The following is a 22,520-nucleotide window of genomic DNA, read 5'->3' on the forward strand; positions in this document are numbered from 1 at the left end:
TTGGCCAGGACACCGGGAGAGAGAAAAACTCACTTCCTTTTGAAAACAGCGTTGTGGGATTTTTAACATCCACCTGAACAGGCAGAGGGGAAGTCAGTTTAACATCTCACCAATGCAGCACTCCCTCAGCCCTGCATTGGAGTGTCAGCCTAGGCTGCGAGCTCAAACCTTTCTGACTTGGGCGTGAGCGACGCTGACATCTGTGTAAATGCAAACCAAACAGAAGAGCTCGCTGAGGTTGGACAATCTATCAAAGCTAGAATGAACAAACCATGGCTCATAGCACAGTGAAGCTGGAACCACAGTCATTAGTACTACATGTTTGCTGCTCAGCCTAACTATTACACATCCCGAGAGGCTGACACGTACTTATTTTACAGAGAATGGGGTCTATTATGCATGTTGTATAATGCAGGCGTACAAAGAGAATTATAGGTGCCTTAATTAAACACACAATCAAGGGGAGAGTTGGCAATTAAATTAATGAATTAAACCATTCCTTTTCATCTCACTTGACTTAGGTGTCAGCCTGGCTCAGTTGGTAGCACTCTCGCCTCCGAATTGGAAGATTATGGGTTCAAGCCCCTTCGGATAAGATGTTAAAACGAGGACCTACCTGCCTGTTCAGGTGGATGTTAAAGATTCCGTGGTGCTATTTGAAAGGAGAAGGCAGTTTCTCTCCGGTACCTTAGCCAACAATCCCCCAGATACATTGGTCACTTCATGGCTGTTTGTGGGACATTGCTGGGAGTGGATTGGCACTACACTGTGTAGAAAAATGCCTTGAAGCGCTTTGCGACATTACAGTGCACTCAAGTGCTGCATCAAACACAACAAATATTATTACTTGCAAAAAGCAACCCAGTTCTCTTTACATTCATATTAAAAGCACAGATGTGTTTATATTAGCTTCACTGCTACTCCTGTAATGAGGTGTCACAGAACCAAAGGGAGCCTCCAATAAACACTCATGAGTGGGTTGCTGTGTTTTGGCTCAGATCTTTCCAGTAGTTTCATTAAGCCTATAATAGCCTATAACACTGGCTTGGGACATTTAGTGACAATAACAAGCTACTTAATGAAAGTTGTCTTCACTTCTACTAAACTGTGTGCAATTGGCTGCCATGTTTAGCCCACAAAATACCACACAACCTTCTGACTCACAGGCGAGAGTGCTACTGACTAACCCGGGCTGACACTGTGGTTTGAAACTCTGATGTTGTTCCTCTTCCCCTCTCCAGGCCAGGAAGTTCTGTAGAAACTTTGTGTGAGAGAGCCCAGGATCTCCACATGGCTCATAAACCTCCGTCTGTCAAATCTTACTTGAAACGTGTTTCAATGGGATCAGTTACAAAACAAACTGCAAATAGTAATCAGTTATACTCAGGACTTAAGACTCAGTAACTTGGTTCAGTATAACACATTTATATTATTCATAAAGAATTACTGCCAAGAACCACTTTATTTGCTCAAAAAAATGCCCAACTCACTGAGGAACATCCCAATGCAATTAGATTCTATACAGTATACAATACTGATGTATGCTAATCTCTGTTTTGTGCAATCTTTCCTCTATACTCCTGCCTATTGATTCCCTCTGAAGCATATCTCTGAGTGTTGTAGATGATTAATAGGCGGCAATAAGGCTGTAATCTAATCAAGGGAATTGGATCACCTCATAAAACAGGAGATTAAATTACTTATTGCTACCCATTTCCAAAATAATACACATAATAAAAATGAAAAGAAAAGTAATGACACTTAATTATTTCAAAGGCATTAGAGTGAGTGAAGAAGGCAAGAGATTCCTTTGGTGTCTTCACCACAGAATAACAGGGTCTGCCCACGCAAAGGAGGGTGTAGTAATGGAACCAAACGTCATATTCAAACAGCTTTAGGTCCCAGTTGATATCAGAGAAATGAAATGTAGTTGGCATCCGCTCAGCTAAGGGAGTCTATTGGGACTTTGAACTCACATCACCATTATTGTAGCATGCGACTGCGAAGATGGTAGAAGGTGGACTAGATGGACCTTTTTCATCCAGCAATTCCTATGTTACCATGTTCCAGGCTGATGCTCGAGCGCAGTGCTGGGGTGTGGGGAGCGCTGCAATATCTGAGATACATTCCAGCAATATTGTAGCAGCACGTAACCAAGTTCACAAGATCGGTTGGATGAAGAAGGCCCTTTGATCCATTTGATCTCAGTTTCGCCCACAAACTCCCACGTGGAGTCCTGTAGCTCAGTGGTTAGAGCACTCGCTTTGCAAGCGAGAGACCTGAGTTCAATTCCAGGCAGAGGGCGAAACCTTGGGCAAGTTTCCTTACTCCACACAGAGCCTAATAATAATCCTCCAAAACCAAAAACAATAATAAATTGGTCATTTTCAATCTACGACTGTTTGTGGGACATTGCTGTGCGCAATTGGCTGCCGCGTTCGCCCACAAATATACAGTCAATTCACTTTACAGTGTGTTCTGTGAAGCGCTTTGTGATGTCCTCCCGACGTGAAAAGCGCTATATCAAATGCAAGGATTATTATTATTATTATTATTAAATATACAATCAATTCACTTTACAGTCTATTCTGTGAAGCGCTTTGAGATGCCGAGAAGACGTGAAAAGCGCTATATTAAACGCAAGGATTATTATTATCCTTTTATCTCATCCCTACCCAGTAACTTGGTTCAGTATAAATCATCCTTCGATATTCACCCCACTGTTCCCCAGCCCCCATCGGAGCCTCAAGCTGTTTCCTGAAAGAGTCCCAGCATCCTGACCTCAACCAGCCATCCTGATAATCTCCATTCCAGTTTTTAATTCACCTGTATGTAAAGAAATACTTCCTGGCAATCTACTGAAAGTCTACTGACTGCCAGGAAGTATTTCTTTACACAGAAATATTCTGTTTTTTGGGTCAGAAGGTTATGCATTCAAGCCCCACATGAGGATTTGAAATTCACAGGTGAGATGATAATAATAATCCTTGCATTTGATAAGGCGCCTTATCACATCCTCAAGACATCTCAGAATATACTGCAAAGTGAACTGACTGTGTATTTTGTGAGCGAGATGTTAAACCGAGGTGCTATCTGCACCTGTTCAGGTGAAGATTAATGATCCCTTCGCTCTATTCGAAAAGAAAAATTAATTTCTCTTTCCCGGTGTCCTGGTCAACAGTCCAACAAATAAAATTTGTAGTTTACCTCATGGCTGTTTGTGGGACACGGCTGTGTGCAACTGGCTGCCGCATTTTGCCCACAAAATACTCAGTCAATCCACTTTATTACAGTATAGCATGTGAAGCACTTTGAGACGTCTTGGTACAGTCATAAGGCGTTGTATCAAATGCAGATATTATTAATACTATTATTAATAATGATTATTAATAAGATTAATAACTATTATCTCACATCACTGGAAACTATCACACTCTAGGGCCTGATAAGCGCTGAAGTCAGCGAGTATCAGCTAAAAACAGGCCCAGCACACTGGGAGATGTACTCACACTGTATCACAGCAGAAGAATGGGGAAGACTTTTTTTTCCCTATTTATTCAGAGAACAGCGTTACTAAAGGGTGAATTGTGTTCCCTCTTGATGCATAGGGTGGCATTCGTTTTACACTTAGTGTAGTAATAATGCTGAGAAATGGAATACGATTGAGAACGTGATAACCATTTTGTCACACACACACTCTGACCGTTACTACCTAATAGGTAACATTATCTTTAAAAAGGTCGGAATGACTTGCAGCACACTTGAATGCTATTTCTGCGGAGATAGCCAGCCAGCCAACGGCAATTTGCTTACAGATAATCATAAAAACAAACACATGCACAGGTGACTGCAGAGGAAATTGTTAGGGAAGAAAGAAATGAGAATAAATTGGGTTTGTGCTGCGGGAAGTTCATTTCCACGGTGCTTCAGACTCTAGCAATGCACGTCAAACAATTGTGAAGAAAGATAACAACGCAACAGGTGATCAGAGCACTTAGGACCATTTGCAATGCAATTTCTGCCACCGTGCTGTGACTGTGGAAGTGAGCGGGGAGAGGGGATGGGCGTGCAGTAAAGAGAGAGAGAGAGAGAGAGGGGGGGGAGAGGGAGAAAGTGAACATAAAGGGCTCGGCCCTGGAAGCTACATGCTAATGCAAAATTTCAGAGCCCAGCCTCTTCATTATCCTTCTCATTTCGCTTTGGAATCAAACCACGGCGAAGTGCATATCTAATCCCAGCCCCTCTCTCTGGTGGGACATTCATCCTTGGTTTAGTCCTGGATGTACAATCAGCAATAAGAACAACCACTTACATTTGTACAGCACCTTTCACACAGGACAGCACTGTACAGTGACGGGAAGCGTGCTAGTATTCACAAGTATATCTATATATCTACGTATAAGAAGCTACATATCCACAATGAATTTAGTCCTTTTGTGGCCAAGCGTCCACTAAAGTAATTCAAACCTTTGTATGTTTCTGTCACGGAATTTTCCGGAACAACTACCGCCCTCCCCCGATAAAACTGGTGGTTTGCCATACGCCTGTTTGCGAGACGCTGCTGTGCACAAACTGGCTGTGGCGTTCATCAACAAAATACACAGTCACTACACATAACAATATATCTTGTGAAGTGCTTTGAAACATCCTCCCGCTGTGACAAGGATTATTATTGTCGGATTCAGGCACACTCAGATGATCTGCTTCTATTCCTATTGCAGTATTTATGACCTCCTGTGTGTGAGTGGATTGAGGCTGAAAAGCAACACAGCAGCAAAATGGATTTAGTGGCAAAGAACACAACGGACTAAGTGAATTCATTCAGAGAGACAATCGTGCGTTCCTTAGGTTTTTATACGAGAACAATTAAGTCCTTGTGAAATTCCCCAGCAACTGATCCAATGGACAACTTCCTCATGTCTGAAAAGGCATCAACTCACTAGTTTGGGGTCCTACTCCCTCCTGACCAACAGCCACCATTTTGTTTTCTCAAACGGTTTCTCCTCTCGCAGTGTCCTGTGGCGTGATCCAAGGTCTATTCTCTCATGTATGTGCTCCTTCTTGGTGATGGTCATCCACAAACATGTAGTCAACTTCCGTGTGTAATTAGGTAACAACAACAACTTGCATTTATATAGTGCCCTTCCCACAGAGTAGATTCCAGAGTGCTCGACAGTGGCGGAGACTGAACGCGAACCAGGGGGTGGGAGAGGGGGGAGGTGACCATGAGATTGATCAAAAAGGATGGTCTTTAGGTGGGATTTGAAAGTGGGGAGGGAGGGGGCAAGGTGGAGGGATTAAGGGAGAGAGTTCCTGATAACACCCAAATCTATCTGGTCTCCTCCAGTCGCAATCTCAGACCTACTGATGCTCTGATTGCCTGCTTGTCTGACATCAAGGCCAGGATGAGCGCCAACTTTCTGCAGCTGAAGATGGACAAGACGCAAGCCATCCTCCTTGGTTTCCGTCAACATCTTCTCACTGTGGTTCTTAACCTTCCCTGCCTCTGAATCACCGTATTAGTACACAACCTTGGTGTCAGTTCGATCCTACACTACATCCGTGCACAAAATATACAGTCAATTTGCTTTACAGTATATTCTGTGAAGCGCTTTGAGATGTCAAGAAGATGTGAAAAGGTGCTATATCAAATGCAAGGATTATTGTTATTATTACATCCAGACCCTGATCAGGACTGCCTTTCTTCACCTCTGCCACATCACCAGCACCTAACTCACTTCAAACGGTGCTAAAGCCCTCCATATTAGGTTCCATATCCCCATCACCCTAGTTCTTGCCAGACTCCACTGGCTCCCTGTTGCAAAATGGATCAATTTCAAGATCCTCACTCTCACTTTCAAATCACTTCAGACCCAGTCATCCCCTAATCTCTGTGATCTGCTCACACCCCATTTCATTACACGTCACCTTCGCTCAGCTAGCTCAGGTCTTCTGTACATCCTTCATCGTCTCTGCTCCACCATTGGCAGCTATGCTTTGAGCTACGATACACCAAATCTCCAGAACTCCCTGCCTAAATCCCTCCATCTTGTTCCTTCTTTGCCAGTTTTCAAATCACACCTGAGGACCTCCCTCCTCAGTGCTTTTGGTCACCTCCCCTCTCTTTCCAGCTTGGTGACAGATCACACAGCTGTGAAGCATTCTGAGACACCATCCACATGAAGAGTGCTACATAAATGTGAGTTGTTGTTCCTCCACATTGGCCACACTACTTTGTGTGTGTGTGTGTGTAGGGGGGGGGGGGGGGGGGGGGGAGTGGGGCAGGGCATCAGAGGAAGGCATGAGTCAAGGTGCTTCAACTGGATAAGGTCAGCTTATCTGGTCACTAAGAGATGATTCATTTCTGCGAAGAACTGGATCTCTGGTGGTGCTGACCATGATAAGCACCTATACTCATTGATATTGGCAGGTTGGAGTGACAGGTAGCCTAGCAATGCAACCCATTGACCTCTGGAAACAAAGAAAATACTCTACTGCTGGTGCAAGCAGTCTGGACGCCCATCCCATGGTTCTAATTCAGCGCAATCCATTTATAGTGAACTGATTTGTTGGACAAAATTTCATTTTATCCAGGGAGCCATCTGACTCCCGTCCGCTAACGTTTGAAATTGCTGTGTCCTTGGCATTGATCTGCAGACTTGCCTCACAGCAAAAATATAATAAAATAATAATCCTTGCATTTGATGTAGCGCCTTATCACGTCTTCGAGACATCTCAAAAGCGCTTCACAGAATATACTGTAAAGCGAATTGACTCAATATTTTTGTGGCGGAATGCGGCAGCCAATTGCACGCTGAAGCTTCTCATAAACAGTCGTAGATTGAGTGACAAAATGATAGGTAAACAGAGGCGTGAGGGGTAAGCAAACCTGCCCAATGTTTTGCTTTGCCCAGGAATCGAACCCAGGTCCTCTCGCTTGCAGAGCGAGTGCTCTAACCACTGAGCTACAATACTCCGTATTGGATGCTTCAGCCTTGCCTGAAACTGACCCCAAATCACATCTACACCCCAGACATTGACCAGCTGCCCGCAGGCAAACTAGAACAAAGGCTGGTAAAGTAAAGCAAGGAGCCCTGAGGCACTCACAGAAATGTACATACAGCACTAAGCGGGCTGTTCGGTCCATCACGTCAAGTGTCACTGAGCTCTTACATAATAGATACAATCGCTATCATCCTTGCATTTCACGACATCGAGGTGTCCCAAAGCACTTCATATACAGTATGATATACCGTAACCTGATGTGATTGTGATTATTTTGTGGGCAAAAACGACAGCCAATTTGTGCATAGTAATGTCCCACAAGCAGACTTGGAGTGAGTGACCAATTTTATCAAGAGAATTGTCAGCCAGGGCACCAGGAGAGAGAAACTCCCTTCTCTTTTCAAATATGACCATGAGATCTTTAACGTCCACCTGAACAGGCTGACAGGGACCTCAGTTTAATGCCTCATCTGACGGATGGCATCTCCGACAATACAACACCCCCCAGCGATTCATTGGTGCGTCCGCTTAGACCATGTGATTCCGAGTCCGGACGTGGGGCTTGAACTCACAACCTTCTGACTCAGGTGAGAGTGCTGCCGCTGAGCCAGACAGACACTTTGATCTATGAGGCACAACCCACTGCTATTTACAGGTCAAACGTCGAAAGAATAGCTCTCAGAAACGGCACAGCCGGCAGCATTGCCCTTTCGCTGTAGATATTCCGTGGAGTTACACAGTAGGTGAACTGGGCCAAGGCAATGTTTTTTTCCAACAGCATAAAATGCAATTTCGTTGCGCCGCAGTTCATTATTAAGTGAGTTTCACTGCACAAGAAAACCAAAGTGGTTCCATTCAATTAGACTAGCTTTGAAAGAGAGCAGAGCGAACATCACGAAGGAAACTGGGAATTTAAAAATAAAATCATGGTTGGTTGAGATTAGCTGCATTGCAGCCTCAATTCAGTCATTCAAGCGCTCCGTCTGTCTCAAACTCGGACCGATGCATGCCCCTCTTCCTGTCTTTTAAAAAGCATCAACGAACAGATGGGGTCTCGGTTTAACTTGTGATCCAAAGAACAGTGTCTCCAACAATGCAGCGCTTTCCCCTTTCATCCCGCCACCTCTCCCCCCACCCCACCCCCATCATCACAACACCTACACCGAACACTGTGCCATTATCACACACATGACAACACATCCGCAACGATCAGTCAGAAAATAAATCTCGCACCTTACAGTATATAATAATGTAGAATAATAATATTGAAAGGTAGGTTAATCCATGGTTCTCTTTCAATGTTGACCGGTTGTGCATTTGAAGCATCTCTTTTGCATCAGATTTTCGGCATTTTACTTTCCCTGTTTTTGCTATCGCTGCGATCTGTTAATTTGTGACTGATTGTTGTTGACATGCTGCCAGATGACTTCTCAATCCCTATTTGTGGGAAAGAGAAATGCAGCAAAAGAGCCTCCCAGCATGTGGCTGACAGGATCAATGAGACCTGCGAGACTCAGAGCCAAGATCAGGGAGACATCTCTTCACTCAGTGGCTCATGGAACAACAACAGCAACAGCTTGCATTTAGACAGCACCCCTTCACGAACACACTGCCCCCCAAAAAAGTTCCAGACATAGAATTGATCGCAGCGGTTAAACGGGCGATAGATCGTTGGGAAGTAATAATAATGATAATAATAATCCTTGCATTTGATATAGCACCTTATCACATGGTTGAACGTCTTAACGCATTTCACGGAATATACTGTAAAGTAGATTGACTGTGTATTTTGTGGGCAAAACGCAGCCAATTGCTCCATCGCAAAGAGGTTATTTATGCTTTTATTTATAACGACTGCTGGCCTGAGTCAAACAGCAATGCCTGGTCTGGTCATTTACTCCCAACACTGGCTTGACTCTCCACCCCTCCCCACCCCACCTAAACTCACAGGCAAACCACCAGCCACTCTATCAGGCTGCTTAGTGCCGCGGGAAATCAACAGCAAATTTAACTTCACAGAATTGACTGTAAAATGCAACGACTGTGTACTTGTTGCTGATCGAGGCAGCCAATTTGTGCACGTCAATGTCCGACAAAAACAGCCAGGGGTGACTGACTATTTTTATCTGGGGGATTGTTGGCTAGAACTCCTTTTCAATAGTGCCATCTGATCTTTAATGTCCACCCGAAGAGGCAGACGGGACCTTGGTTTTACGTCTGAACAACAACAACAAAATTACATTTGTATAGCGGTTATCAGTTGGGAGGACGTCCCAAGGCGCTGGACTGTCCGTGTTTTGGACCTGAGCTCGGGGTCGGGATTGGGGAGGGCGGGGGGAAAAGCAGGGTAATGGAAAGCACGGTCTTGAAGGAGGCAAGGGAGGGGGCGAGGTGGAGGGACTGCGGGATGGAGATCCAGAGGACGTCAATTCCAACAATGAAACGCACCCCCCAGCACTGCACTGGAGCGTCAGACTCAACTAGGTGAGTTCAAAGCCCAAACGTGAGGGTATGAACCCACAATCTTCTGACTCAGGGTGCTAGCGACCGAGCCAGGCAGACACCTAAACACTAATACAATGAAAGTCCGTCAGAATCCCTTTAACTCCAAGAAAGAAAGCCAATAGCTGTTGAACTTCTCCCCTTCCGTGTCGTCCCTACATGGTTGCCATAGCAACTCAGCAGCACAACAAGCTCCTTCACACTCGTTCCTGAAATGGCAAAGCTTCAAAGTTTCCTCCTGTCCAAAGTCAAACCTTGGACCTCCTCACGAGGGTTTCAACCAATAACAACAATCCTTGCATTTGATATAACGCCTTATCACGTCTTCGAGATGTCTCAAAGTGCTTCACAGAATATATTTTAAAGTGAATTAACTGTGTATTTTGTGAGACGAAACTCGGCAACCAATTGTGCCACAGCAGTGTCCCACGAATAGTCGTGGATTGTGTGAACAATTTTTTTTATTTTTGAAAAGGATTATTACCCTGGAAAGCGATCTGTCAATCAACCAGGTTCACAGCTATTACTAGGTAAACAGAAGCATGTGGAATAAGGAAACTTGCCTAAGGTTTCGCCCCTTAGAGGCATTTATCGAACCAGGGTCTTCTCGCTCGCGAGCCGAGTGTGCTAACCACTATGCTGCAGGACTCCAAATAGATGTTTTTGAGCAACATCTGTTACTTTTAATCTCCGGAAGATATTTTGTCCGGAAACTCACGCTTTAACTGGGGAAATTCCATAGATAGCGGGAAGGGGGACTGGCGGTGGTCTGATTTAGCTGTACAAACAACAAAGGAAACATAGGGAGCACACAGGCGTGATTTGCAGGCATCATAGATAAAAGAGTGGTTTTGCAATTATAAACGGGTAAGAAAAGGAATTGTACCTTCAAATTGAGCAATCCATCTGATATGCTTAACAAGCCCATAGTCAGCTTCTGTCTGACATGGAACGGAATAACTTAGCAACTAATTTTTAGAACAAATAAAATGTAAAAAAAGGCAGCAGCCAGCCAGTTACTCTCACCCCCAATCCGTCTGTCCAGATGCTCTGATTAATTCATCCAGTGCAAAGATCAGTGTTTTCTGGCGGTGTTTATTTAACATTATTGTGTTGTAGTATAATGGATATCATGGATCAAAGTGTTTTTCCAATGATCAGACAAAGCCTTTGGCTTTAAGCTGTAGTTTTCATTAAGGCTTAATAATAATAATACATAATAATAAAAAATAATCCATGGCTTGGTATAGCACCTATAATGTCCAGAATATATCAAAGCATTTCACACATCACAGCCAATTTGCACACATCAATGCCCAATAAACAACAGTGAAGTGGGCGACTGAGTTTACCTATGGGATAGCGGGCCAGCTTTCTTCATTAAAAATTACTGGTTTATGGTTTTATAGTTCTAGTCGGTAGCGCTCTCGCCTCTAAGTCAGCAGATTGTGTGTTCAAGCCCCACATCGGGATTTTGAGCTCACAGTCTAGGCTGACACTCCAGGGCAGCGCTGGGGGAGCGCTGTATTGTTGGAGGTCCCATCCTTCAGTGAGATACTCTATCGAGGTCTTCATCTGCCTGTTCAGCTGGACATTAAAGATCCTGTGACACTATTTGAAAAGAGAAAGGAGTTTCCCCCAGCGTCCTGGCAGACTATCTCCCCAGTAAAATTGACTGTTGACTTCACGGCTGTTTCGGGGACATTGCTCTGCCTCAAATTGGCTGCTACCACCTCCTGCAAAATACACATTCGTGACAAATGCAAGGCTTATTATTACCATTATTGGTGACTCAACAGGTTTCCGCCTCCAGATCAGCTGGAACAACAGACGTTGTGCATCGGTCGCTGTCCCACGTGCTGTCAGAAGGCACGCGTGTAGGAGCACACGCACACAAAGCACGTCTGAAATGCCAGGTCCCACTAGGGGTGGCAGGAAAGCTACGGGACAGGTTGGCATCTGTCTGTCTTGGAGCGCACCTCATCATCCTTTCAGCTCTGCGTTGGCTGAGAAGACTGCTGGCATCTGCCTTAGCAATGAGTTCCATGGGTACAATCGTGAGCCAGCATGATCACTACAGGCAATTTCAGTGAAGAACTACCAGCAAGAAGCCAAAATGTGCTCCCGTAGGTTGGTGGCAACAGCCGTTTGCAGTTGGAATGGAGAAGCAGTGATCTCAGGATTACACAGCAGAGGAAAACGATTGAATTAAAAAGAATTATAGCACAGAGGGTTCAAGAGCTTCCAAGACGCCAGTGCAATATTATAAGCTCCACAGCTGGTGGGCGGAGGCGTCAGACAGGGCAGCAATACGCCATGTAACCAGCGTGATGAGGACCTCACTGCACATACTCCATCCACTTAGCTCTAAAGACACAGGATTGGGATTAATTTAGTGACATTGCCCCTTGGCCTAAAACTGACAAGACTTGTGACCTCTCATACCTAGCTGTCTTTACGTTGTGTATTTTATAATAATACTAATGATCCTTGCATTTGATATAGCACCTTATCACGTTGAGACATCTCTAAGTGCTTCACAGGATATACTATCAAGTGGAGTGACTGTGTATTTTGTGGGCAAAACACGGCAGTCAATTGCACTAAGCGTAGTTGATCTTCATTTCCAGCTACAAAAGATGAAGTCACTACACTTAAAATTAACACACAGTGAAGCACTTTGAGACGTCTTCCTGACTTGAAAAGCACAGTACCAAATGTAAGGACGATCACTGTGCTTTTGATGTAAGACAGACACTGTAAGTGAATATACCACACTGCCCTATCCCTTTCACTCAGCGGACTCTGGCTTTCTCTGCGTCTCCCGCTCGGCCCAGCCCACCATAGGTGGTTAAGCCTTCAGCCTCTCTGCCCCCACCCTTTGGAGCTCCATCCCACAGTCCCTATGCCTCGCTACCTCTCTTGCCTCCTTCAAGGTACGTCTCAAGACCCTCCTCTTCGACCGGGCCTTCAGTCACCCTCCTACGCCTACTCTCCCTTACTCCACCCCTCCTGATCCCAACACCCAGCTCAGGTCCAAATCCTTGACTGTCCAGAGCCTTTGGACATCCTCCCCATGTGTGTAAATGTAATTTGTTGTTGGTGTTGTAAATATCCCCTAAAGTCAGTATGGAAGCCTTTAGTGTTGTGCAGCTAAACACAGTTGTTCCAGTCTGTTTCGGAGACTCTTAAGCACGGCTGACTGAAACAATACAGATAATGAGCATGTACTAGTCTTGGCTCTTAATTTCCCACGCGATAGAACATATACACATTAATAATACACATAGCGTGAGGTCAGACAGGAGGTTCCTGGTGCTCGCTGTCACATACAATGAAAAACGAGTCTGCGCGATGTAACTGCATGTTCACTCACTGTAAGCGAGAATCCAGCTCAGCAAGTTTGCAATAGTGAGAATTATGACAGGGATAAGAATACAGAGGAACCCACATAGAATCTATCATAGTCACCACATTCTTTAAAAAAAATTCCATGTTCGCCTACAAAACATGCAGTCACTACACTTAACAGTAAAACACGGTGAAATGCTTCGAGATTACATCCTTACTTGAAAGGCACAGTACCAGGTATAAGGGGATTGTCATTGTGCTTCTGATGCAAGACAGACACTGTAAATATATACACCATACTGACCTATCCGCTCCCTCCGCTCAGAATACTATTGGGCTGCTCCATGTCCCCCACCCCACCCGCCACACCATCGGCGATCAGGCCTTCAGCATTTCTGTCTCGACCCTCTGGAATTCCATCTCACAGTCCCTTTGCCTCCCCCCACTCCCCTCCATGGTAATCGTGTAAGACTTTGGCTGTGATGTAGATCATACCATAAATACTCTTGAGGAGCTACGATTTGAAAAGACTGTAACCCTGTAACCCTGGAGCTAGCCTGCCACGGCGCTAGTTGACACTGCATACTTAGTCTGCTGTTCCTTGCGTTTCTGCAGGTGGTATTTCTTCTGTATGTTCTGCAGCTCCAGGCTCAGGCGATCGATCTCGTACTTGTACTCCTGGCTCTGAGACTCAAACATGTTCAGCTCCGAAGTCAGGGCCTGAATAACACAAACCAGGGAAAAGGTCATCTACGTGTGTTGCCTAAAGAATTCAACTGCCTTCTACTTCTCAAACACACTACAACAATAACAATCTTTATATTTGGAATTCACGTCATGAGGATGTCCCAAAGCACTTCGCAGGATTCACTATCAAGTGAAGTGACTGTGTGTTTTATGGGCGAAACGCAGCAGCTAAGTTGCAGACAGTAACATCTCCACAAACATCCGTGAAGTGAATGACCAATTTAGTCTGGGGGATTGTTGGCCAGGACATTGGGAGAGAGAAACTCCTTTCTCTTTTCAAATAGTGCCATGGGATCTTGAACATCCACCTGAACAGGCAGACGGGACCTCGGTTTAACGTCTCAACTGAATGATAGCATCTCCAAGATCAAGACAGTGGAGGGTCAGCCTGGACTATATGAGTTCCAAGACCCGATGTGGAGCTTGAACCCACAACCTTCTGATTTAGAGGCGAGAGTTTTACCGACTGAGCTAGCAAGATTTCACAGAACCTCTATCACTTACTGCTCAAGGCTTCGTTGAGAACTCCCAGCAGATATGAAACATTGACAATAAGCTGCCTGAAATTAGTTAACTGGGAAGTGAAGTTTCATATGACACAGGGATTAACTTGTAGCAAAAGATCAGCAGTCAGAAAGCTGTACACATCCCCGATTGTGTTCAGTGCTGCAAAATGTATCAGAGCTCAGATGTGACCAAGTCATCATTGCAGAGTTCCTCTTAACTGAACAATATAAATGGGAGTAAGGAGGGCTGGGGGACAGGAACAGGGGAATTTCTTTTGGGGGTGGGGGAACAGCCCACGATGCTGTAACCAGATTGGTTGACGTGTTTGCCCACAAAAAATATATAGTCACTGCACTTCACAGTAAAATTCTGTGAAGCGCTTTGGGTCATCCCTCCCGATGTGAAAGGCGCTGTACCAAATGCAAGTATTATTATTATCTAGCCAATATTTGCTTGCGTAACAGTCACTACATTTCAACTCATCGTGTGAAGTGCTTTAAAGACGTTTGAACGTGACAAGGCAAGAATTATTTATCACCGATTAAGGTGTCCACTGACATAATATCGGTCTGTAGCACACACTGCATACGTAGACCCTTATGGATACACCGAGACAACAGGATAAGAAGACACAGGTTTAGAATTGCAAAGAACAATTTCAGGGCAGATATCAGGAAGTATTTATTTACCCACAGGGTAATAAATGGAATAAAGATATCAAGAAAGGTGGTTGGGGCCAAGACACTTGGATTCATTTTTTAAAAAAAGAACAGCTCAATACGAGAATGGCAGGGTAGGTGTTCTGGAAGAATGAGACATAATGAGCTGAAGGTTTTTTTTATCTGAACCTCTCAGAGTGCGCATTGCATTCCAACAATCTATGTCTGGGATTTCCATGTGTAGGTGGGATGCATGGAATTTTCAGTTTGGTTTGGAGACTCTTAAGCAGTGTCAGATACCCGGCTGACCCCCAAAAAAACTCTAGTTGTGATCTGGTGCAGCTGGAAGACAAAACGAGGACTTGTAACCTTTGGTGTTTTAGTTTGAGTTGTAGTCAGATTCCTGACATATGCAGAATCCCATCAACAAGCTAAACAATTATAATAATAATAATCCTTGCATTTGATATAGCGCTTTTCACGTCAGGAGGACGGCCCAAAGCGCTTCACAGAACACACTGTAAAGTGAATTGATTGTATATTTGTGGACGAACGCGGCAGCCAATTGCGCACAGCAATGTCCCACAAACAGTCGTAGATTGAAAATGACCAATTTATTATTGTTTTTTTTTCTGGAGGGATTATTATTAGGCTCTGTGTGGAGTAAGGAAACTTGCCCAAGGTTTCGCCCTGTCTGGGATTGAACTCAGGTCTCTCGCTTGCAAAGCGAGTGCTCTAACCACTGAGCTACAGGACTCCACAATTGAGTTCCACACTCAGTTTATGGTCAGTCGGGTAGCGATTGCAAGCTGCTGATCCTTTCTCCGATAATATTATGCTTTATGCTTGATAATACAAATTGAACTAAGTCAAACCAGCTTTGTGCTCCAAAATGCAAACTTTCCCCATCACTCTGCAGGGTTGCTAATGCTGCTGGTCAGCCTACGTTTGCTTAATTGCAACCTCTGGCATTGGAAAGACGGGTCAAATTGCACCTGCAACTAACATCCTGTTAGATTCCTTCTTCAATTGATTTTTCCATCATTGTGTTCAATGGTAGTGGTATCGAGGGAGGAAGGAGTAGGGAGGAGTTACCTACCTCGGCCATACAAAGGAGCTGCATTAACATGTGTGCACGGTTCAGCTGACAGAAATCACTGAAGCACCACGGGTTAATAACTATATCTATCCATGTTAAAGCAGCTCCTTCACTTGGTTGGATTCGGGCTCTGTTTGCCAGGCAATTGTGTCAGCGGTTAATCTAATCTACACCACACCATTGTTTCTTTTTGTTGCTAAATCGTGTAAAAAAAAAGAACGGAGATGAAAAGGAAACGATTGCAATTCTCTTCAATTGTCTGCATTTAAATAGAACTCCTGCCCGAAATGCTCCTTTTTTAGTGATCGCATTGTGAACCCCTTCACGCCCCAGCACCTCCCTCCCCCTGATCTGCTTGTACCCCACTCCTTTGCCCGTCCCCATCCGCTCAGCTAACACAAGCCTGATACACATCCCATCCACATCATTTCCTTCAGTCACTATGCATTCAAAGACCTCCACAGCCTTGCTTCTCCCGACCTCTATGACCCGCTAATTCCATATAGACCTGTCCACTCCCTCCGCTCAGCAGGCTCTGGTCAGCTCCATGTCCCCAGCCCTGCCCGCCTCATCATCGGCAGTCGGCCCTTCAGCCTCTCTGCCCCTACCCTTTGGATCACCATCCCACAGTCCTTTCACCTTGCTCCCTCGCTTGCCTCCTTCAAGGCATGACTCAAGACCCTCCTCTTCGATCGCGCCTTCAGTCACCCTTCTATCCCCACACTTCCTGCCCTCCACCGCACCTGATCCCAACTCCCAGCTTGGGTCCAAATCCTTGACTGTCAGGGCCTTGAAACGCTGCATAAATGTAATTTGCTGTTAAACTCAATCCTTCCGATTCACGCCTCCTCATCCATCTTTAAATCCCACTTTAAAACCCAGGTGCTTTCGACTGTACCTATGGTAACCTCGTCCTCTTCCCTTGCCAAACCCTACCACTGTGCAACGCTCCAAGACACTATCCTAGGGCACTGTATAAATAAATAAGTGCAAATTGCTGTTATTTCACATCCCACAGAAGATGCATAAGCCAAGTGCATGGTAAACTCACCAGCCTGCCACACCACATGTGCATTCAAGTCACAACAGCAACAAGTTACATTTGTACAGCGCCTTTCACATCGGGAGCAAGTCCCACAGAAGTCACATGTGGGTCAAGGATCGATCAATGGGTCTTTTTTTATGGTTCAGTAGTGTGTCTGGCACACATGGAAACTCATCACAGTGGGCAGCTGTTATCTGGCACACACAGACACTCGTCACGGTGACCTGACGTTATCTGGCACACGAGGAAACCCATCACCCTGATCAGCCAGCTTCTGCCGTGCTTCAGAAGCTCAGAATTAATTAAGGCCGGACGCTTTGCAATGGGAGGTTGATGGGTAGAATTCCTGTCCTCAACCCACAAGAGTTAACTGGAGCAGACCATGAAGTGACTCTGTCTCTCTCTTTCCCTCTCTCTATACACATAAACAAGCAACTTATTTTATATATATATATAAAATTAGTTGCTCTTTTTTTGATGACTGTGACCTCAGATCGCTATCGCACAGCAATCCTCTGTCACTGTCGCCCAACAAATGATGAGCAGCCACCGTGAGCCCTCACAGCGTATCTGTCCTGAGCATGGTGTTCCATCATGTTTGGAGAGACATCCTGTACAGCTCAAAGATCAAGCGCGAGCTACTTAGTCATCCCTGCAAACTTAACCCTCCTGCAGACAAAAAGGAAAACCTACTGAAAACGCGTTACATTTTACTGTGACCCAGGTTCTGTTCCGGTTTTTGGAAAGAAGACAATTATTTAACATCATTTAATTAGCATAGGAATGTTAATAACCTTGACCTCCCAATAATAATAGCACTATTCCCTGGCAATCCACGGGTTCTAGCCCATGTCATCAATGTGGACAAGGGGAAAGGAAAGGGGCTGCGGGGAGTGTCACAGCTGAATGGATTAGTGTAAATCGGGGGGGGGGTCCAACTGTTTGGCTGCTGAGGGCCGGATGTGGGATTTGAGAAACATCCATGGGCCGCATAAGCAATATTTTACCCTGATTGACCAGTCCCATTGTCAGGCAGGGCCTGAGCCCCCAGGGACGATCTCCTCATTGGCTCAGGGCCTGCATGTCATCTGAATTTGCTCATTGGGTAATGAACTTGGAAATGATTCACAAGGCCAGATTAAATCAACCCCCAGGCCGGATGCGGCCCATGGGCCGCCAGTTGGATCACTCTGATGTAAAGGACTAGATGACAGATTAAAGAGAGATTGTGTAGTGGGTTGGTTGTTCCAGTGGAGGTGCTCTCACCTTCAATTGCCTGGTCTTCTCTCGCAGGGCCTTCTGGTAGATCTGCAGCTGTTCAGCCGTCTCAGGCCCAGGCTGTCGAGCCAGGATGTGCTTCAGCTCCACATAAAGCTTCTCCTTCTCCTGAACAAGCAACATAAGAACTGGGTTACGCTTCCTGCCAAGTGAAACACTAGCTAAATCTAAGTCAAAATTGGGACCTTTACATCTCTAATCTCTGGAGCTCTGTGCCTCAATGCCTCTGCTTCTCCTTCCCCCACCACTACATTTAATCTATCTTTAAATCCCACCTGAAGCTCCCCCCCTCCCCCATCACATTCCCTCCTTTTCCCTTTGCTCAGGATCCAACCCTGCCAGTGAGCGGTGTTCTGAGATGCCACGCTGCATGAAGTGCTCAGTTTAAATAATAGTAATCCTTGCATTTAGTATCATGCCTTATCATGTCGTCGAGACGTTTCAAAGCGCTTCACAGGATATACTGCAAAGTGTAGTGACTGTGTATTTTTGTGGCCGAAACAGACCAATTTCAATGCAAGTAGTAGTAGTAGTAGTAGTAGTAGTTGTTGTTGTTACAGGAGCACAGAATGAGTATGATTCGACCACTCTCACCCTTCCCCACCCAACCATTCCCCTGTCCAGACATGACCAGGTTACCAAGATTACATTCATCTATGATTTCAAACTCACCAACCTTTAGCTAGTCGCAACCAAACAACCCATCGAGTGCCTAGTTTATTCAAACTAAATTTCCTGCTTTTATGCTGTCTTGAATAATTTGTCAGCGCGGACGTGCTCCCTGTTTGGAATTACAAGGCTCCGAGCCCTTTAGCTCCACTCAAGTGCTGTAATGATACACCCTGTGGGGATGTAACTAGCTTCGACACATTTGTTCTCACTCAAACGCTTCTCTCTCTCTCTCTCTTTGTTTTTCTCAGAGAATAAAAAAGGTTTATCGTCTCGTCACAGGTAAATTAATGTTTACAGCAATTTCCAGTGCGGAACGATCAAGAGGACAAAACAATTCCTAGTTTAATCGTCGCTCGTGTGAACTGAGTGGGCCTTAACGCTGGGTGTCTGCCACCCCCTGCTGGCACCACCAGTCATTTCACCCACACAAGGAGGTGCAGTTGGAGACAACAGGGTCTAAAATTCCATGTAGTCTTTGCAGAATTGTGGCAAATTCTCAAACTCAGTCTTAGTTTGGAAGCCATTTTTTTCTGCAGTTCTCAAAAAGAAGCAGCTTGTAAGTAACTGTCGCTCCTGGATTTTAGGCTAACAATCCCATTCAGAACCTTGGTGTTGGTTACAGGTAGGCTCGTCAGTTTGCCGATTTTATAACCAGTAAAATGTGGGGGGAGGGGGAATTGTATTTGTTGGGTTTTCCAATTTTCTCCAAATCAAGGTAGACGAATCCCATCATTAAACACCTTACGTATTTATTGCTTGGAACTAGCCCACCATGTCCTCGCAGGGGTGTGTGAATTAACTCTCCACTGTGCCAGGGTGAGCGAGTGGGTTGGTGGGTAGGTATTGTGATGGTTGGGAGAGGGGCAGGTTGAGTGTGGGTGGGGGAGTTAGGTTGGTGGTGAGGGGTTAGATTGGTGGTGGGGAGTGGTTGGTTAGGTTGGTGGTGGGAGAGGGGCAGGTTGATGATGTGGAGGGGTGGGGTGGGGGAGGTTAGGTTAGTAACTTTGGTACCTGTAAGAGAAGCTCTTTCTCCACCACTTCCTCGGTTTTTGCGATCAGTCTCTTCTGCAGCGTGTGAATCTTCATAATGAGTTCGTACGTGCTGGGATCGCTGGCCTGTAGCAGATACAACACAATCGACATTCACACACTGCCTTTGGTTCGAATCGGAAGGACATCCCAAAGCGCATTCAAGGTGCTGGCTGGCAACTTGAGCAGTGGGGTGGGGGGGGGAAAGGTGGCTGAAAGCACCGTCAAACAGGTAGGTTTTGAGTCCTCCAGTCAGTGAGGGAGCAGGGCAATGAGATGCTGGTGATTGTGGTGAAATAAATTGTTAACAGTTTGTTACTTTACACTGGGAGCAATGTGGCAGGCCGTTCGATGGCTGTAAGGAACCGAAGTTGTATATCGCAGTGAACTCCCCCACTACAACTCCCCGCCCCTCCATCCCAACGATGACAGTCGCCATTCTCAATGGCAACAAATGGGATTCATGGCTCAGGAGTTTGCCCTGTTGGATACCGGTTAGCGAGAGTTCAGTCAAATCGCCCAGTGCACCAGGCGAGAGTCATACCTGATGCTTCACACAGCAGAGTCCCCTTATAAGGACATCATTAGCGGTGGGTGTCTATAAAACCCCAAAGTGCCTTATAACAGGGTGTCATCACAGTTCAGCGCTCCTACAAACCTCTTGACCCCTAATGTCACTGCACATGTATCCCACAAAGGAATACACTTTATGTTTACACAGCATCTTTCATGGCGCACGGATGTGTCAAAGCACTAAGAGGGAACAAGGGGCGAGTTCTGCCCGTTACCTCCAGTTTGCGCCACCTGTGCACATTCATGGGGTTCTCCAGCTCCTCCTCCAGGGCCCTGCACCGTGTTCGCTCCTTCAGCAGCTCCCTCTGTACGTGATACAGCTCCCGCCTGTACAGCAAACACACAGCATCTCACACTATGTAACACACACACTGTCTCACTGTGTAACACACACAAACACACACACAGTGTCTCACACAGTGTAACACACACACATGCACACACACACACAGCATCTCACTGTACTTGCTGTGCAATTCACACATGCATACACAATTTCACTGCACTTATTGTGTAACTCATACACACAGCAGCTTCCTCTGTACGTGATGCAGCTCCCGTCTGTACAGCAAATGCACTGCTGCATAATACTCTCAGTGTGTAACACACAGCGTATCATACTGTATTGTTGTGTAGTGCACACACACAGCATATCACACACAGAGCGTTACACACAGTGTGTGTAACACAGAGTGTATCACGCTACTCACTGTGTAACACACACATACACAATATATATTACACTGTACTCGAGTGTAAGACAATAGTCCCCAATGAGGGGGCTTTAACCCACAACCTTCTGACTCAGAGGCGAGACTGCTACCAACCAAGCCATGCTGACACTTATACATATATAATCCTATTATTGACAAAACAGAGAATCACATACACTCCTTCAGATGATCTTGAATGAGCCAAGAGACAGTCTAGGAGCCTTCAAGGGACCATGTTTCAAAGTGTTCCTGTTAAGAACCAACACCCAGCTTCACTCTAAACATTGAAGAACAAGAAATCATGCAGGACCTGCCCAAACCAAACCCTTTCCCCCCTCAAACCCCAGCCAAAGCGAATCAGACCAGGAAATATAACTCAGCCTCCTCTCGCTCACTCCACATCACTATAAGTTTGAAGTGATACTGAATTGTTTCCAGCAGTGTAAACAACTGGAGTCTTATTGCAAGAGCCTCAATTCTTAATGTCTCCAGAACATGCAGTGCCATTGCTTTAGCCTTCGTTTCCCCTTCTCTGATGTACGTTCCCAAGCCTGACTGGCCGTGTAATCTCAGGCTATTACACACAATTGCCACGAGCTGTTATCTCTCCGCAGGGGGCAGGGTTTTTCCTGAATAGCCATATGGGGAGGTCAGTTAGTTCATGTGGTGGCTGGGCTCTTTGTCTATGTTTGGTTCAGTTTGCAGCAAGGCTACTGCGGAGCTAAGGTCTGGTGATTTTTTCAGCACAGATGGCTTCTTCGTGGAAGTGAGGCTTCAGTGTCACAGCAGCTACTGAGAGATGGCTCGCTTTCCAGACAGCTCCCAAGCTGAGCCATGTTTGGTCCGAAGGCTGAGGGCATCTGGAAGCGGTGGTCTCTTGAACTCCTTCCATTAGTGATTTGGATTTTGAATGGAATGGTGTGCGAGGCAACCCAATTGTTACCAAATACTTTTGGTAACGGACGAAGACTGTGGAGTCCCATAGTGCTGTGATTAGAGTGCTCGCATCGCAAGCGAGAGGACTCGGGTTCCGTTTCCTAGCGGGGCAAAACCTTAGGCCAGTTTCCTTACACCACATGCCTCAGTTTATCTAGCAGTAAGTAGGAACCCAGTTGTTAGTCGCTTGGCGGATCGCTTTCCGGGGGTAATAATCCCTCAGTTAATCCACTTTAGAGTATAACATGTGAAGTGTTTTGAGATGTCTCAAAGATATGATAAGGCGCTATACCAAAAATGCAAGGATTATTATTATTAGTAGTAGTAGTAATAGTAGTAGAAGTAGTTACATAGAGCCTTTCCCATCAGGAGTACATCCCAAGTAGCAGTGGTATTATTATTAT

The 22,520-nt window shown here is 45.4% G+C and overlaps 1 protein-coding gene across 1 annotated transcript in view; it reads right to left on the bottom strand.

The window, feature by feature from the left end:
- Positions 1-22,520, bottom strand: part of cfap58 (cilia and flagella associated protein 58) — a 46,963-nt gene that overhangs the window by 7,250 nt on the left and 17,193 nt on the right. Inside the window, exons 13-16 of the mRNA XM_007903630.2 lie at positions 20,683-20,794; positions 19,877-19,981; positions 18,182-18,301; positions 13,445-13,578 (exon numbers count right to left, since the gene is read on the bottom strand). Coding sequence (XP_007901821.1) covers positions 13,445-13,578; positions 18,182-18,301; positions 19,877-19,981; positions 20,683-20,794 — 471 coding nt within the window. The remainder of the gene's footprint in view (positions 1-13,444; positions 13,579-18,181; positions 18,302-19,876; positions 19,982-20,682; positions 20,795-22,520) is intronic.

Source organism: Callorhinchus milii, unplaced genomic scaffold (assembly GCF_018977255.1).
Source record: "Callorhinchus milii isolate IMCB2004 unplaced genomic scaffold, IMCB_Cmil_1.0 Scaffold7, whole genome shotgun sequence".
Lineage (NCBI taxonomy): Eukaryota > Metazoa > Chordata > Chondrichthyes > Chimaeriformes > Callorhinchidae > Callorhinchus > Callorhinchus milii.